Genomic DNA, 15409 nt, shown 5'->3' with positions numbered 1-15409 from the left:
AGGGGACATCTGAGGCCTCATTCTGGGTGAAGCAGCCAGATCTGTCCATGAGACAGCATTGCCAAGAACATCCCACTGCTCTGATCGAGCGTCTAGACCACCTTCCACTTGATACAAAATAAAAGAGGGAGAGAACATGTGAACAGAAAGTAGGATGCTATTTCACAGGACAGTTGGCCCAGGCTCCTCAAGTCAGAACAATTAAAGAAAAGAGAGAGGGGGGTGGGGAGGCAGAAGGGAGAGAGAAGCAGGGAATATTGTTATGAAGAAATTTAAGAGAATTAACAGCTAAATTAAGGACATGTAAAAAATTATTTCTGTTCTATTTTGAATGTGTCAGCTTATAAGGGACATTTTGGAACAACCAGGGAATCTGAATATAGTCTGGGATTTAGAAGATACAAGGGAATAACAGTTACTTTTATTAGGAGTGAAAACAGCACAGCGGTGTATAGAAATGTCATTTATTAGTGACGTGTGCTGAAGGGTTTAGCTGCGGACTTAAAACACAATGCAGGGAAACTTACTTTAAAACAGTTCTGCCCAGACTGCCTACAACTGTCAGAATTCCCTGAACTGAACACTCGAGAGCTGTTTTTATACATAAACTGCATTTCAATTAAAAAACTTAACCCATTAAAAAAAAAAGATGAGGCAAACATGGCGTGTGAGTGAAAACCCAGGGCGTATGCAGTTCATCCCACTAGCCTTCCCACTGCTCTCAATTACGAGATTTTTCACAATACAGAGAAAAAAAGAGAAGTAACTGGAGCCACGCCTTCGTGGTTGAGCTGGTGGCAGGGCTGGGGGTCCAGGGGGCACATACTGCCCAGCACTGGACCCTGTCTTCGGCACAGAGAATCATGTGAGGTTGCAGATACCCAAGTGGCGATTTCAGAAGTATCAGCACCCTGCTTCTCTGGGCCACGCTGCACACCTGAGACCAAGGCCACTTTTGTGAAACAGAACGAGGAGACACGGAGCAGCAGGCCCACATGTCCTGGGCCCTACTGCCTGCTGGCACTTGGGCAAAAACCGCCGTAGTCATCTGCTTCATCCTCCCGACGGCCTGCCGGGTGGGTGCTGTCACCTCCCTCGTTTCCAGAGGGGGACACTGAGGCTCTGAGCAGCAGAACCCCTTGCTCAAGCAGCTCTGCCCCCAAAAAATCCAGATTCAATCTGCCAAGGAGGCATCAGGCAGTCCCATGGTCCCAGCCAGGGAAACTGCACCTTATTCTAAGTGTACTAGTTACACGGAAGATCCTCTTGTGAATTTTGGGACTTTAAAAAAAAAGGGGGGGGGGCGCCTGGGTGGCTCAATGGGTTAACCCTCTGCCTTTGGCTCAGGTTGTGATCTTAGGGTCCTGGGATCCAGCCTCACGTTCGGCTCTCTGCTCGGCAGGGAGCCTGCTTCCCTCTCTCTCTGCCTGTCTCTGCCTACTTATGATCTCTCTGTCAAATAAAAAAAAAAAAAAACAGTGCACTCTCCTGATTTGCCTTTTAAGAAAATCTAAACTTCCTTCCTACACCAAGCTATGTGTGCATGTGTGTACAAGGCAGAGGCCTGACCCACAGGTCCCAGCACCGAGTTATGTTAATTAATGACAACAAGTACTAATGTTTAACGAGTTAGTTGCTGGAGCCTAACCTGGTCACCCGGTAACCACATGACCCTGGCATCTGAGTCAACATCAGTAGAATCTCAAGACTCGAAAAAGGTGGCTACAGACGCCCACTGCCCCACTGGGAGCCTTCCCGATAATCCTGTCCAGGCCCGCATCTTTCCTTGCCTCTTCCTGGCCGTCCGTGCCCTGCGGCTGGATGAGGGTCTTGGCCACACACTTGTGCTAAAATGTAAGGATACTGAGAAGAGGAGCCAGGGTCCGGGCCGGCAGCCACACACTGGGATTCAGCCTCCACAGGACCTCAGGGCCGGGCTGCATCCTGGGGCGGCCGCCTGCCCAAGCCCTCACTTCCTCATCTGCACAACGGGGCTTGTTTTTAGGATGAAATGAGATAAGGCATGGAATGCGCTTAGCAAGATGCTTGGCGCATTGTGACAGCTCCTAAATGTCAGCCTCTAACATGCCAAGGGCTTCGAGGGGGTTTTCTCACGGAATACACACAGGGACCTTATAAAGTGGGCACGGCAGTGCCCACTGGGCAGAGTGAAACCAGAGCTGACAGTTACATGTTAAGAAACTAGTCCAGGATCACACAGCCGGAGTGGGGGATGGCCTAGGGAGCCAGATGTGAACCCAGGTAGGATCTTGTCCTCTGCTCCAAAAGGCCCTCACCTGTGAGCCAGGTAGGGATCTAAGCATTGTGGGGGTGGGGGAGGGGGGCAGATTACATCCCAGCTCCAACACCTGGTTCAATTGTGTTCCATGTTTCAAATGGGACTGCACGGTCAGCGAGGGGCTTTCTTGACACGTGAGCGATCAGCAAGACCCCTCCGTGCTTTCTGAGGCCGGCCCAGCAAGAGGCAAGACTGTGACTGTTTTCCAGACGGGTCTATCTGGGCAAATGGAAAAGTTCCCTGGCATGCCTTCCCCAGAGCAAGGCAGCCCTGGAACCAGAGGGGCAGAAACGCAATCAAACCGAGATTCCTTTTTGATGTACTTATTTATCTAATACCACCGTGCTGTACAGAAGGCCTGGGTGGTCAAAAGGAAAAAGACGTTGAAACTGGGATCAAGAAATGGGAAGGGGGCGCCTGAGTGACTCAGTCGGCTGGGTGTCTGCTTTCAGCTCGGGTCATGGTCCTGGGGTCCTGGGATCGAGCCCCGCGTCAGGCTCCCAGCTCAGCCTGGAGTGATCACAGCCGCTGTAGGAACAGCTCTAGCCGCCTGGAGGGGAACACACTCCCCGAGTTTCTAGGTCTGATTGCTCAAAGCATGGCAGAAATGCAGATTTCCTCGTTTATAAATAAGGGAAACTCAATGTTACAGAAATTTCATGTTTGACTCTTTCAGGTCAGAAGTCGGGGAGCAGTCTTCCTCATGGGGCGGGGTGGGGGGGAGATAACCGGGGGGTGGCCAGGCACATTTCCATCTTGACCTGGGCCGGTTACATGGGTGTATACCTATCATGAAGCCAGTGCCCTTACGATGTGTGGCTGTCCTCTCCGTTAACAAGGTAAAACGGGAACTCAGTGCAAGCCGTGTCAAAACCCCAGACTGGCTAAGGCAGGCCTCCAGCCTGGATTCCATCAGCGGGACACTGGTTAGGACTTTGGAAATAAAATGGCAAAGGAAGGTAGGATGTCACTGTGGAAGTCAGGTCCCTGGGTTCCACAGTGATTAACGGGATGTGGAAATCCAGTCTGGAGTTTCCCAGCAGCCAAAGCGAAATAGGAAATGGAAAACAGCATCATTTTTACGGCAAGTCAGACCTAGGAGGGAAAAACATCGTAGACCCACAAAATGCTCCTGAGCGCACAAAGGGCTGACAGGTCACCCCCATGAGGGTTGTGTCACTGGGCTCAGAGGGTTGTGTCACTGGGCTCGTTAAGGTCTGGTTTTATGTCTCTGGCTTGGTTTACGTTTCTTGGCTTGCTGTGCTGGGAACAGCTTCCCCTCCGCTGAGCCTTCCCCTGGGCACCGAGGCCTCCCGGTGCTGCCCAGCCCTCCTACCCTTGCCTGGAATGTGCACAAACCTGCTAGTGAGAACAAAAACCGCGTGCTGTGCCACAGCCCAGGGCCTGGCGGGAGAGCTCACCGTGCATGTCCATCATTCCTGGGGAGGAGCTGTTCTCCGGCGTGGTCACCTCGGAGCCACACTTCTCATCTTTGCCCTTTTTCTTGTTCTTGTTCTTCTGGAGGAGAAAACGGAGCAGAAACCAAGTCACCACCTTGTGTGTGCATTTGCGAGCAAGCCATGGCGAGGGGGGGGGGGCAGGAATATTTTATTCAGCCAGTTCACCTTGGAGCCTGCAAGTGTCCCGAGGGCTCTCCTTGGCCTGCATTTGAATGTGTCCCATGAGGGGCCTCACCTGCAGAAGGGACGATTCTGGGGCTGGGCAGAAACCTGCCGTCGGTGAGGGAGCGGCACCAGCAGGCATGCAAACAGGTACAGCGATGCCAGGTGAGGGACAGAGAAGACACAGGTCACACACTCCCACTACCTACAGGCCCCGTGGCTGCCCTTCTCAAAGACCAGTCAGCTGACCCCCAGCACCACACTGGAAAGCCAGTCGAGGAGGGACATCGCCAGGAGGAGGGATGACGAGGATGCTTTTGTGTACGGTTCAATTTGTTTTTCACAAATGGAACAGAATCGTGTTGGAAATGACCTACGTCTGCTGGTAAGACTCGTTAAATTACAGCACATCCTTGCCATGTAACGTAATGCAGTAATTACTGAGAATAAGACAGCAGTTCGTGTACCAATACGGAATGATCTACGGAAACATCAGCATATTAGAACATCTCCGTTATCTCCAGGATGGACAGAAGGAAGGTGCGGAACACGGGAAGGGAAGGCCACTATTCACGGAAAGGAAAGGACACTTGAGTGTCTGTCCCCACGTGTGTCTGCGGGCGCGCTCTCTGGAAGGATGAACAAATGCCGGTCAGCTCCAGGGAAAGGAGCTGGGAGGCGTGGGCGCACACAGTACGGGAAGCAGATTTACAAGAAGATGTACATACATAGGTACATATATATTTGTATCTGAAAAAAAGTAGCATTTGAAGAGGACGGACACCTCTGGAGCTGGAGAGTCAGTGGGTAGATTCCAGGAGCGCGGCGCTGGTGGGGCAGGGACTGCTAGCAGGTGTGAGGTTTTCTTTTTGGGGGTAGTAAAAATGTTCTGGAATTAGAGCAGTGATGGCTAGAGGACAGTGAATAGACTAACACCGACAAGTACACCTTAAAAGAGTGAATTCTGTGGCATGTGTGTTGTCTTCAGTGGAAAAAAAAAGTTTTTAAAGCAACGTCTGAATTTTGTAAATTGCTTTCCCTATTTAAAAGAAAAGACCTGGGGCGCCTGGGTGGCTCAGTGGTTAGGCATCTGCCTTCAGCTCAGGTCACGGGTCTCAGGGTCCTGGGATGGAGCCCCACATCCCACGCTCCCTGCTCAGCGGGGAGCCTGCTTCTCCCTCTCCCTCTGCCTCTCCCACCAGCTGGCACTCTCTTGCTCTCTTTCTCTCCCTCTCTCAAATAAATAAATAAATAAAATCTTTAAAAAAAAAAAAAAAGGAAAGAAAAGAACTTGCAAGAGTTATGAAGGGGAGGGGCGCCTGGGTGGCTCAGTGGGTTAAGCCTCTGCCTTTGGCTCAGGTCATGATCTCAGGGTCCTGGGATTGAGCCCCACATCGGGCTCTCTGCTCAGCGGGGAGCCTACTTCCTCCCTCCCTCTCTCTCTCTCTCTCTGCCTGCCTCTCTGCCTACTTGTGATCTCTCTCTGTCAAATAAATAAATAAAACCTTAAAAAAAAAAAAGAGTTATGAAGGGAAAAAAAAAATGGTGCAACTATGTTGTAATTGGGTGTTTAGAAAAATGAGAAGCTACCCCCACCCCCACAATTCAGATTTCTGGCCACAGCCACCAGATTCCAAATCGGACGTCTGGGGTGCGGCCCAGGGACCTGCATTTCTCCTCTGTTCCCAGAGGATTGGATGCTCAGCGGGGGGTGGGTCCCATAGCTCTAGAGGGAAAGGGGGTGGGGGAAACACCATATTGTACATCTTGGAGGCTCAGAGACAATGGCAAATTAGCATTTTTCCAAGTGCCGCGGGTTCCCCAGCCCTCGGTTAAGTTCTCCACATTTCATGTGCTGCCTTCACACTGTTGCAGAAACCCCAGGAACTGGCTGATGCTGCTCCAAGGTGTAGAAAAGGGAACTAGGGCCCAGCAAGTTGGGGTCACTTGTCTGACGTCACAGGTTAATGGCGGGGGGACGCCTGTCTTCTACCTCTCTGCCCAGCCTGCAGCTGCCCTGACCTTCCCGGCAGCCCACATATTACACTTTCTCCTTGATCGCAATCCATTTTGGCACTTTCCTGATGTCTGCTTCATGCTATTCTATAATTATCTTTCCAACGAGATTATAAATTCCTTGAGAGCAGGGACCATGTCTTCTCAAACGCCACCGTCGTTTATACAACACCTAATGACATGCAAGGCGCAGACGGGGCCAGAGCCGGGAGCGGTCTCCGAGGAGCCGGCTGCACTCTGCTCTCCCCTCCAGGGCGGCCAGCTCCAGCCGCAGCGAGAGGCGAGGTCTCGGGGCCTCGAGGAACGCAGCCCTCGCGGCTGCAGGAGTTCAGGCTGGAACCAGAAAGGAGGACACAGACGTCCTCAGCCCAGCGTTGGGCTTGTGATCACAGCGTCAAGAATGGAGCCTCGGCCCTGCCTGGAGGCCGGAGATGGGTCAGGGCACGTGGTGGTGGGGAAGCTTGGCCTCGCCCTCATGGCTCCCCGGAAAGCCCCCGATCATGGTCATGGGTCAACCCCCCAGGAGCAGATGGAACCGTCCGTCCAAGCAGCTCAGCGTGAGCCATCTTCCTGGGGGAGGACAGCCCCCGCCAAGGTCTGCAGGCGGGCCCACTCTGGATGCTGACTGGAAATAAGAGGAGCTGACCTGGGGTATTTGGGGGTAAAATGGCCCAGGAGCCCCGAAACTGAAACACTACCCGCGAGGGAGGGCGGCAGCGTCCCCGCCGGAGAGCAGGCCCGGCTGCTGAAGCTCCCTCTAGTGGTGGTGGCCCCCTTCCCCCCACCCCAGGGCCCCAGCAGGGGCTGTGTTCCCGAGCTCTGGGGTCTCCAGCAGCTCCAGCCACGGGAAGGCTCTCCACCAGCAAAGACAGCACATGCTCTGGAGTCCAACAGACCCGACACTTGCTGTGTGATTCCGGGGAAGTGGCTCATCTCTCTGAGCCTGTGCCCTCACTTGTACAAAGGGGATAAAGAGTCAACCCGACAAGACGGTCAGGGGCTCGGGAGCAGGGGTCCAACAGGGATGGGGGAGGGTCTGCTCGGCTGGGCACTAAGGCATGTCCCCACTGGCAAGCTCTAGGGCTCTCTGCCCAGAAGAGACGACTTGCAGGGGACATGTCCCAGCTCCCTGAGGGCCACTCTGGGGCTGGACTATGAGTGGGTCCTTCTGCTTCCCAGGGGGTGTTGGCCCCAGCGGAGGACAGCACCTTCCACCTGTGCTACAGGGAGCGCAGATGGCTGGCCCCACCGCAGGCGTCTGGCCCACATACTCACATCATCCACCTTTGGCTCTGTCACAGGGACCCACTTGTAGATTCGCAGGGATGTGTCCCCCACAGTCACCCACTTCTTCTCCCTGTAGATGAGGAAGAGCTCGTTACCAGGGTGTTTCTGGGGAAGAATCCTGAGTCCCCCTCGCGGGGCACACGGGCCATACTGCCTCGGAACAGCTCCGACACGGGGGCTGCTCAGCTTGGGGTTGAGGGAAGGTGCTGTGGATCACTCTAGATCTAGTAGCGGGGCTGCTGGGACGAGGACTGTCACTCACTAACCCACACCTCAGTCTCCCCATCTGTTAGACCTCAGAGGGTCATCAGTCTCTGGGCCACCGTGAGGATGACAGGAGACAGCATGTGGGAAAAGCCTCCCCATTCCTTGAAGGATGTGCCTGGGGAGACGGTGGGGGGGACAGAGGGGCTGCCATCAAAGAGGGTTCCTCCGAATGAAGGGATCCGGGCCCCGGGGCCCTCCGGCTTTGGTGCCTCACACCACTGCCAACTCCACGGAGCCAGTGGACTGGGCCACCCCAGCCTCTGGGGCAGCAGAGAGGGCTTTAGGCCAGCAGGGCATTTCCTTCTCGGGGCTGGGGGTGGGAGGGGCCTTCACCAAGGGCACCCAGGGGCTCACCCTGTCCTCCCTACAAGGCCTCTGAGGTCAGAGGAAGGAAGGCAGGAGAAAACAGCATGAGTAACCACCCCGTGTTCTCCGAGGCAAACGCCATTTGGAGCGGCCGGCAAGGAGGGGTGGGCAAGGGCAAACCTGGATGACCAGTGGCCTTGGCCCCAAGGGTGGTCCCCAGGCCTCAACAGGGATGCACAGCCCAGACTATGGATAGCAGCCGCCCAGAAGGATGCTCTGAGACCCCATATCCCAACTCTAAGACAGGCCTGTGTTTCTGGGTCTTCCCTCCTAATACCCACATCTGCACACGGGCCCTGACCGTACACCTACCCCAGCCTAAGCTCCTAAGGGACCGCATCCAGGGATCCCCACTACCAGAATAAAGTTCATGGGTAAGGAGAAAAATCACAAGGCAGGAGAAGGAAACGGGGTGACTGGTTTCCATTAAGGATAATAATTAACATCCTTTCCTCCTCCACTGTGCTCCAAGCCACCATCATTCCCTAGATTCCTGCCACAGCCTCCAAATGTTGGTCCTGGACCCCTGCAGTCAACAAGTCAGGTCATGTCCCTTCCTGTCCCTAACACTGACAATATCAAGGCCCAGAGGAATCACCCGGAAGGAAGGCTGGGCCTCCAAACCAAGCAGTTTGGGCTCTAGGGTCCCAGTTCCAGGCACCAGGCTCTGCCATCTCAGAAATGGGAGATCACAAAGAATCTCTTGTGGCTGCTTGATTCAAGGGACCCACAGCGGGATGTCGGGGCCAGACGCACACCTAGGACAGGTGACAGAGCCGCCAGAAGCCCCCAACAAGTTTAGTGACAAGGGTTCCTCCAAAACCGAGACTTACATGTCACAAGAGCACCTCTGTGAGCTGCCAGGCACCTGACCACCTTCCCTCCAGGGGTGGGGTGGCTTTCACAGGCTGGTGGGACACGTTACAGCCACCTGGCACCCCTTTCCAACAGGGGGTTCGGGGCACCCAAGCAAACTCGAAACCAGCTAACCCAACCTACAGAAACCTCCATGCCCCAAACTGTGCCTGTTCAGATCCTACACATTCCCGACCAGAGGAAGCCACAGTCTGGCTTTTACTTATTTTAGGACTATTTCTCTTGTCTTCTATGTACTAAGCTCCCAAATACACTTGCTCTCGTCTTTCCATAACCTTGTGTGGCAGGAACAGTCACCCTCCCCATTTGACAGATAAGGAAACCCTCGTAAAGAAGGTGAAGCCATCCTCCCCAGGGCCCGTATTCAAAGTCTCCGCACCACACTGCTTAAGGAGCAGCTTCTCCCACTCCCACCCCTGCCCCCTTTTAGCCCAGAAAGAATTAAGTGAAGGCATGTATCTAAGTCACCACCCACCCATCTCCCACGTCTTGGAGGCAGGATGGACAACCCGTACCCGTGTCCTTTCCCCACCTTCATTCTGAATAATCAGAAGGCACCTGGAAGGGACAGGAGTGTTCCAAGGAACAACCTTGGTGACAAAGCAACAACCAAAATAGCCATCGTGTGCTGAAGGCCAACATCTGCTAAGTGCCTTATTTACAATAAAGCCCTCTTGCCCAAAGACTGCCCAATAAGCCTACTGTCACACCACTTTATGGGTGGGAAACAAGAGGTCCAGAGAGGTTATGTAACTAGTTCACGGTCACACAGCTAGTCCAAGGCAGAATGAGGACTGGACATGGGCTCTGACCTAGAGCCACTCTCTGCTACTCTGTCCCCTGTGAAAAACTAAGAAATCATTCCACAGAGTACATCAGTTACAGAAGCTGGACAAAGAAACACAAATTGCTAGCATCCTACGTAAATGGCCAAAGGCACTCACTACTCAAAATCTCTCAACCGGCTTCCACAGGCTAGGGCCCCAGCAGGCCAGCAAATCCGAGGTCTGGTTGTGTTAAAAACAAAAACAAAAACAAAAGTAATTGACTTGCAAAACACAGGACAAGTCTCAAGGCAGAAAGTGTGCCAGATCTGGGCTCTGCCGCCAGCAGGTGCGCCAAGATGAAGCCTCAAGCTGCACGTGCTTCCCAGAGTGGCTGACGGTCTGCAACCCATGGGCGGCCTGCAGCCGGGTTCTCGCACCTCCCTTTGTCCCAGCTGGTGACCCCTTGGCCTGAGTCCCCCCCCCCCCCCGGTTCACCCCAAGGATTAGAAACCTTTCTTCATCTGCATTTCTACCGGACACTGAGGGGCTCTAGGACATAGGGAAAGGCACTTGAGAACCCCACCTCTGCCCAGCAGCCACGCAGGGAGACAAGGCCCTGGGGCGCGGGCAGTAAGTCAGAGCAAGCACCAGGCAGGACAAGAAGGGATTCACAGACATGACCCGGGGGCTCTGGGTGACTCCTCAAGCTGGCAGCTCCCTGGCAAACAACACACACAAGGGCTCAGGGAAATGGCAGAGTTCCTGCTAGTTCCCCAAACCCATCATCCCGGAACACACGCCGCCCTGGCTCTCACGGACGGGATTCGGCCGTACTTACTGGGATGGCAAACGAGAGGCCCCCAGGTATGTTTCGTCTGGTCCGCATAGTAGTTTTTTTTAACATTTGAATCAATTGCCAAACTTTAAGAAGAAAAACGAAGACCCCACAGAAAAACCCAGATTCTTAACGACTCTCACAAAGGCAGTGCCGTGGCCATGAGGGGCCCACATGTGTGAGGAGTCGGGGCTCTCTCAGAGCGCCCAGCACTCACCCGGTCACTGGAGGCACCGGGCCCAGATTCACCACAGCCAGCAGGCCACACCCCTCACTGTGCCCCACAGTGGCCAGAGGGCACACCGGTCGGGTTCCTGCCCTGCCCCTCCCCCGCCCAGTAACCAGCCAGGCCCAGGTTCAGGTACGCTCTCTTCCCCTTCAGACCTGGGCTCCTGGACCTTGGGCAAATGGGGGTCCTAGCTGTAGCAATAAAGCCCCAACAGCACCGCCCCGCCCCCAGCATAGGCTCCCATATAAACCATAAACACCCGGCACAGATTTTCCAGGCCATGGTCAATTTCTAATGTTTTCCTGGTTCCAGGTTCAAGGGCTAGCCAGGGAGACCGTCCAAGGGTCACCGTCCAAGGGGGCCCCACTGACTCCCCCAGAGACACTATGAAACCCTCACTCTGCATTCACTTCCCAGGGCTAGTCCGTGACACCTGAGGAGGCCTTGTCTATGGCCGGGGTCGTCTTAATTAGGCCCAGGCTCACCTGACCTGCCCTACATCTGATGAGAGCATACCCCCAAACGTAAAGGGGTGAGGCCCTAAACACGGTCCAACTTCCTCCTCCCTCAGGAACGGGTGGGAAGTCTCCAGGGAGCAGGCCTCTCTCTTTCAGTAAGTCCCCGAGGGACCCTTCAGACCGAGGGCCCAGGGGTCCCAGGCCTAAGCCTACTTTGTGGCTCAAGCCTTTGTCTCCCACCCCATGACCCTCCTCCCCTGCTCTTCTCCACCCACACTGGGCCCCTAACCCTGGCCCAGTTTCCCAAAAATGGGCCCACCATTTTGTTCTTCTTCCAGCCATCTTGTGGCTGCCTCATAGCCTACCAGCCTGCCTTGCTGGGACAGCAGACAAGGGAGGAAAAACGGCTGGCAGCTAGGGACGGGGTGGTCACGGCTGACTGCCGGCTTTTTCTGGGGACGAGGGAAGGGAAGGGTTGCCAGAGGGGAGATTTTTAGGGGTCCCCAGAGCCGAGAAGAAATACTACCCTGGACCCACTGGATAAATGGTATGCTAGACACCTCTGTCCTCCGGATAAAATACAAGATGCTGAATTAAATTTGAATTTCAGATCTGTCACAGTTTAGTGTGAGTATGTCCCAAATATTGCATGGGACATACTTATACTAAAATTTATACATATGTATCACTTATTTTTTCAAAAGTTATTTCACTGTTTATCTGAAATTCAAATTTAACTGGGTGTCCTGTAATTTTATTAGCTAAATCTGGCAACCTGATGTCCCAGCCACTAGTGAAATGCATGGTTGGTGGCCACACAGTTAATAAACAACCCAAAGCCTCAAGGACTGACTGGAAGGCCTATTCTAAAAGTACAGTGAAAGTGAGATCTGGCTTCTGGGAACTGGGGAAACCCTGAAAATGAGGCAAAGTCTTTTTTGCTTAAAAGGGGCAAGAAAATGGGGTGCCTGGGTGGCTCAGAGGGTTAAGCCTCTGCCTTCGGCTCAGGTCATGATCTCGGAGCCCTAGGATCGAGCCCTGCGTCAGGCTCTCTGCTCAGCAGGGAGCCTGCTTCCCCATCTCTCTGCCTGCCTCTCTGCCTACTTGTGATCTCTGTCAAATATTTAAATAAAATCTTTTTTAAAAAGGGGGAGCAGGGGAAAAAAAACAGCAAAACACACACTTTATGGCACCCACCTTACAATAAGGACACCCTTAGTGACTGCTCCTGTTTGCAGGAACAGGTGCTTTGGGGGACGTGATCTTGTTCTAGGAGGTAGAAAGCAGCCCCAGCCCCACGGCTGCCATGGTGAACGAAGTTCAGCAGTTTGCCCAAGGTCACAGCGAGCGAGGAAGTGAACTGGAAGCCCAGCCCTGAGATCCTGAAGCCTGAGGTCTTTATCATGACCTGTTTCCTAAAACACAGGGAGGGAGGAAAACCCTTCCCCCAAACCTGGGCCAGGCCAGAGGGAACAGGCTGCCTGTTCTGCCACCGCCAGGGTAGAGAACCCAGAGCTCCATCTGGCCTCCCTGCAAAGCAGCTGGCAGACTGGCCTCAGAGAGGCAGCTGTCAGGGTGCCACAGCCTCCGTCCTGCTGGGAACCTGGAGCAGAAGGCCCCACCACGCCTCTCAGAACAGAGAAAGGCAGCTTGCCCCTGGCCGGTTTCTCACCTCCAGGCCTTGACAGAAGGGTCTCGGGCCCAGACACTGGTTCTTTTTTCGCCCCTGCACTAAGGCAGGGGACAACCCCAGCCTTCCTTCTGGGAATCCCACCGGAGAGAGGACTGCGGGCTTGTTTTCCTGTGTGTGTTTTGGCCCAGCTGCTGTTTCTGCCATTTTTAAATGGCTCCAGTTGGACCGCCCCCCGGAGCTCCCACAGCCCCGAAAACTCGGATCGCAACTTTGGAAGGCCTCTCCTTCTCACGGTTCTGAAAATTCTTTGTCCCACTGGAGCCAAACCCAGCCCTTGGCCGGGCATCCGGCCATCCGCAGACAGCCCTTTCCATAGGAGGCCGGGAAGCACGTGGACTTTATTGATTTTCCTCTTGCCTTTTTTGTTGGGTTTGACTCAGAAAGGACAGCTAACTTGTGACACGGCTAGGCTGCAGGCTTACCCCCAGCGGTTTTTAGAGACCAAGGCGTTACTCAAGAAATAGCTCCCCTAAACACAAACATACCCCACCAGGGGCCTACCCCGTTTTTTCAGTCTTTAAAATACAAGGGTCAGGACGAGCCCGCTGGGGCTGACACTCCAGATCGTCGCGGCTGCTCCTCTCTCTCCCTGACCCTGGTGAAGCCGTGGGAAAAAAAATAATAATAATAAAGTTGAAATCAAGGTGCCAGGAGTTTTCAACAAGTCTGCCCCAACCTGGCGATGTGCTCGCGCCTGGGGCCTGGCCCGTGGGCCGATTCGGAGCCAGACCCCGACCAGGCGGCGAACGCGTTCAGTCCTATTACAACAAGGCCACGCCGGACAGACTCCAGCGTGAGCTCGAAGAACACGCACGGCCGGCCCCGAATCTCCTCTCCCCCGCGCAGAGAACAAAAACAACGGCTCTCTCGGCAAAACAAACACGAGCTGCTGCTTTGGGAAAGGCAGACTCGGCCGCGGACCGGTTTCTGGCCAAAAAGATTCGCCCGCCGACCCCCGCGCGCGGGCGCCGGCGGGGCAGGACGGGCTGGGCGGGGGTGCCGGGCGCCCCGGGCCCGCGGCCGCCCCGGCGCTTCCTCCTCGCGCTCGCCCCCATCTTTCTCCCTCGCCGAGAGCCCTCGCTCCAGGCAGCCCAAAGCGCTAAATTTAAACGGCTCGCGCTCTGCAAACTCCGCAGACTCGAGGGCGCCGGGCCTGGGAGGCGGGGAGCGAGCGAGCGAGCGAGCCAGCCAGCCAGCCAGCCAGCCGGGGAGGGAGGCGGGAGGGAGGCCCGGCGCGGGCAGGGGCGCGGGGGCCGGCGCAGCGCCGCCCGGGGCGCGCGGGGAGGAGACGGAGACGGCGGCGGCCCGCTCGGTGCCTGCACAATGGAGCTCGCGCTCTCCCCTCCGCCGCCGGCATCGCGGCCCCGGCGCGCGGGAAGCCGCTTTCATGTGACTTGCACAAAACGAAATGGCTTCTGGGGCCGGCCCCGAGCCCCCCTCCCGGGAGCCGAGCGCCGCGGCGGGGCCGGCCCGCCGCTCCGCCGCCCGGCCCCGGGGCGCCCCGCCGCCTCCAGGCTGCCGCCGCCGCCGCCACCGCGCCAGGTGGGCGACAGGCGCGAGCGCACCTGGGCAGCGGCCGCGGCCCCCGCCTCGCGCAGGTGACCCGGCTCGCGCGCCGCCCGCCGCTCCAACTCCCGGGCCCGCGGCCGGCCCGCGGCGCGGCGCCCGCCGGCTTTTTGTATGTGCTCCGGGGGTCTGGGGCGGCCGCGGCGCCGGGCGGGCGGGCGAGCGAGCGAGCAGGCGCCTCCGCTTACCATTTGCGCACTTTCTCGATAGCCGCCATGACCCTCTTGATATCATCTTTGGCGCGGCTCCTGGTCTCGGCTCGAACCGACCTGCCCGACATGGTTCTGGCGGGGAGAGAGAGGCTGGGGGAGCGCGCCCGCCGGGTCCTGCTCGCGCTCCGCGGCGGCCACACTCGCGCCCGCCCGCCCGCTCACTCACTCACACACTCACACACACACTCTCTCACACACTCACACACACTCACACACATACACACAAAGCCGGAGCCGCCGCGCGCCCGGGGCCCAGTGCGCAAGCGCCGGGCGCCAGCTGCACCGAGCAGGGGGAGCAGCGCCGCCGCGGCCGCCAGCAGTGCGGCCTCCGGGCGCCGCCGGCCAGCGCCGCGGGCCTCCCCCGCCCGCCCAGCGAGGCGCCCGCGACCCCCCGCTCCCCGGGGGGTGGGGAGGACCGGCGACCCCCGGCTCCCGGCGCGCGGGTGGGGGGTGGGGGGCGGCGGGGCGCGGGGACACTCACTCGGAGGCCGCAGGTGGCGCGGGGTCCCCCGGGGAGGGGGCGCCGGCGGGGCGGCCGGCCGGCCGTAGAGGGGGCGCATTCCTCGGGAGCCAGTTCGGCGGCTGGTCCGCTGCCCCGGGTGTGTGGCAGCGGGTGCAATAATGCAAGTTTCCTGTGGGGCTCCCGACTTCTCGGAGTTGAAGGCGGCGATTCGGGATGCGAGGTGCTCTTGGAAAGAGTTAGGAAGCACGGATCTCTGCCGGCCCTCTGCCCTGTGCAAACACGCGAGCTAGGACGTCGCTTGCCTTTCCCTCGTCCTTTTGGAAAACTAGAATCGGAGGAAAGGGGCCAGGGGCGAGGCGACCACGAGACATTCGACCTTGCCTATTAAATAGCTTTCTGCGAAGGAACAGCTCAAGGATTATCAGCATTTCAACTGGGGCTCTTGCTTTCCCT

At 56.5% G+C, this 15409-nt stretch overlaps 1 protein-coding gene and 1 long non-coding RNA gene across 3 annotated transcripts in view; one reads left to right on the top strand and one right to left on the bottom strand.

The window, feature by feature from the left end:
• BCL7A (BAF chromatin remodeling complex subunit BCL7A) overlaps nucleotides 1–14850 on the bottom strand; it is a 28516-nt gene extending 13666 nt beyond the window's left edge. The window contains exons 1-3 of one of the 2 annotated variants that reach the window (XM_082698571.1): nucleotides 14470–14850; nucleotides 7213–7294; nucleotides 3721–3817 (exon numbers count right to left, since the gene is read on the bottom strand). In XM_082698571.1, the coding sequence (XP_082554697.1) occupies nucleotides 3721–3817; nucleotides 7213–7294; nucleotides 14470–14561 (271 nt within the window). In that variant the 5' untranslated portion in view covers nucleotides 14562–14850. The remainder of the gene's footprint in view (nucleotides 1–3720; nucleotides 3818–7212; nucleotides 7295–14469) is intronic. The other variant, XM_082698570.1, reaches the window with a different exon arrangement.
• Nucleotides 3813–4934, top strand: LOC309847792. The gene is made up of 2 exons (XR_014302622.1): nucleotides 3813–4086; nucleotides 4277–4934. It is a non-coding gene; the product is annotated as an uncharacterized lncRNA (long non-coding RNA).
• Nucleotides 14851–15409: the final 559 nt, after the last annotated feature.

This window comes from Mustela nivalis (genome assembly GCF_964662115.1).
Source record: "Mustela nivalis genome assembly, chromosome: 14".
Classification (NCBI taxonomy): Eukaryota; Metazoa; Chordata; class Mammalia; order Carnivora; family Mustelidae; genus Mustela; species Mustela nivalis.
This window is presented reverse-complemented; position numbering and strand designations above follow the sequence as displayed.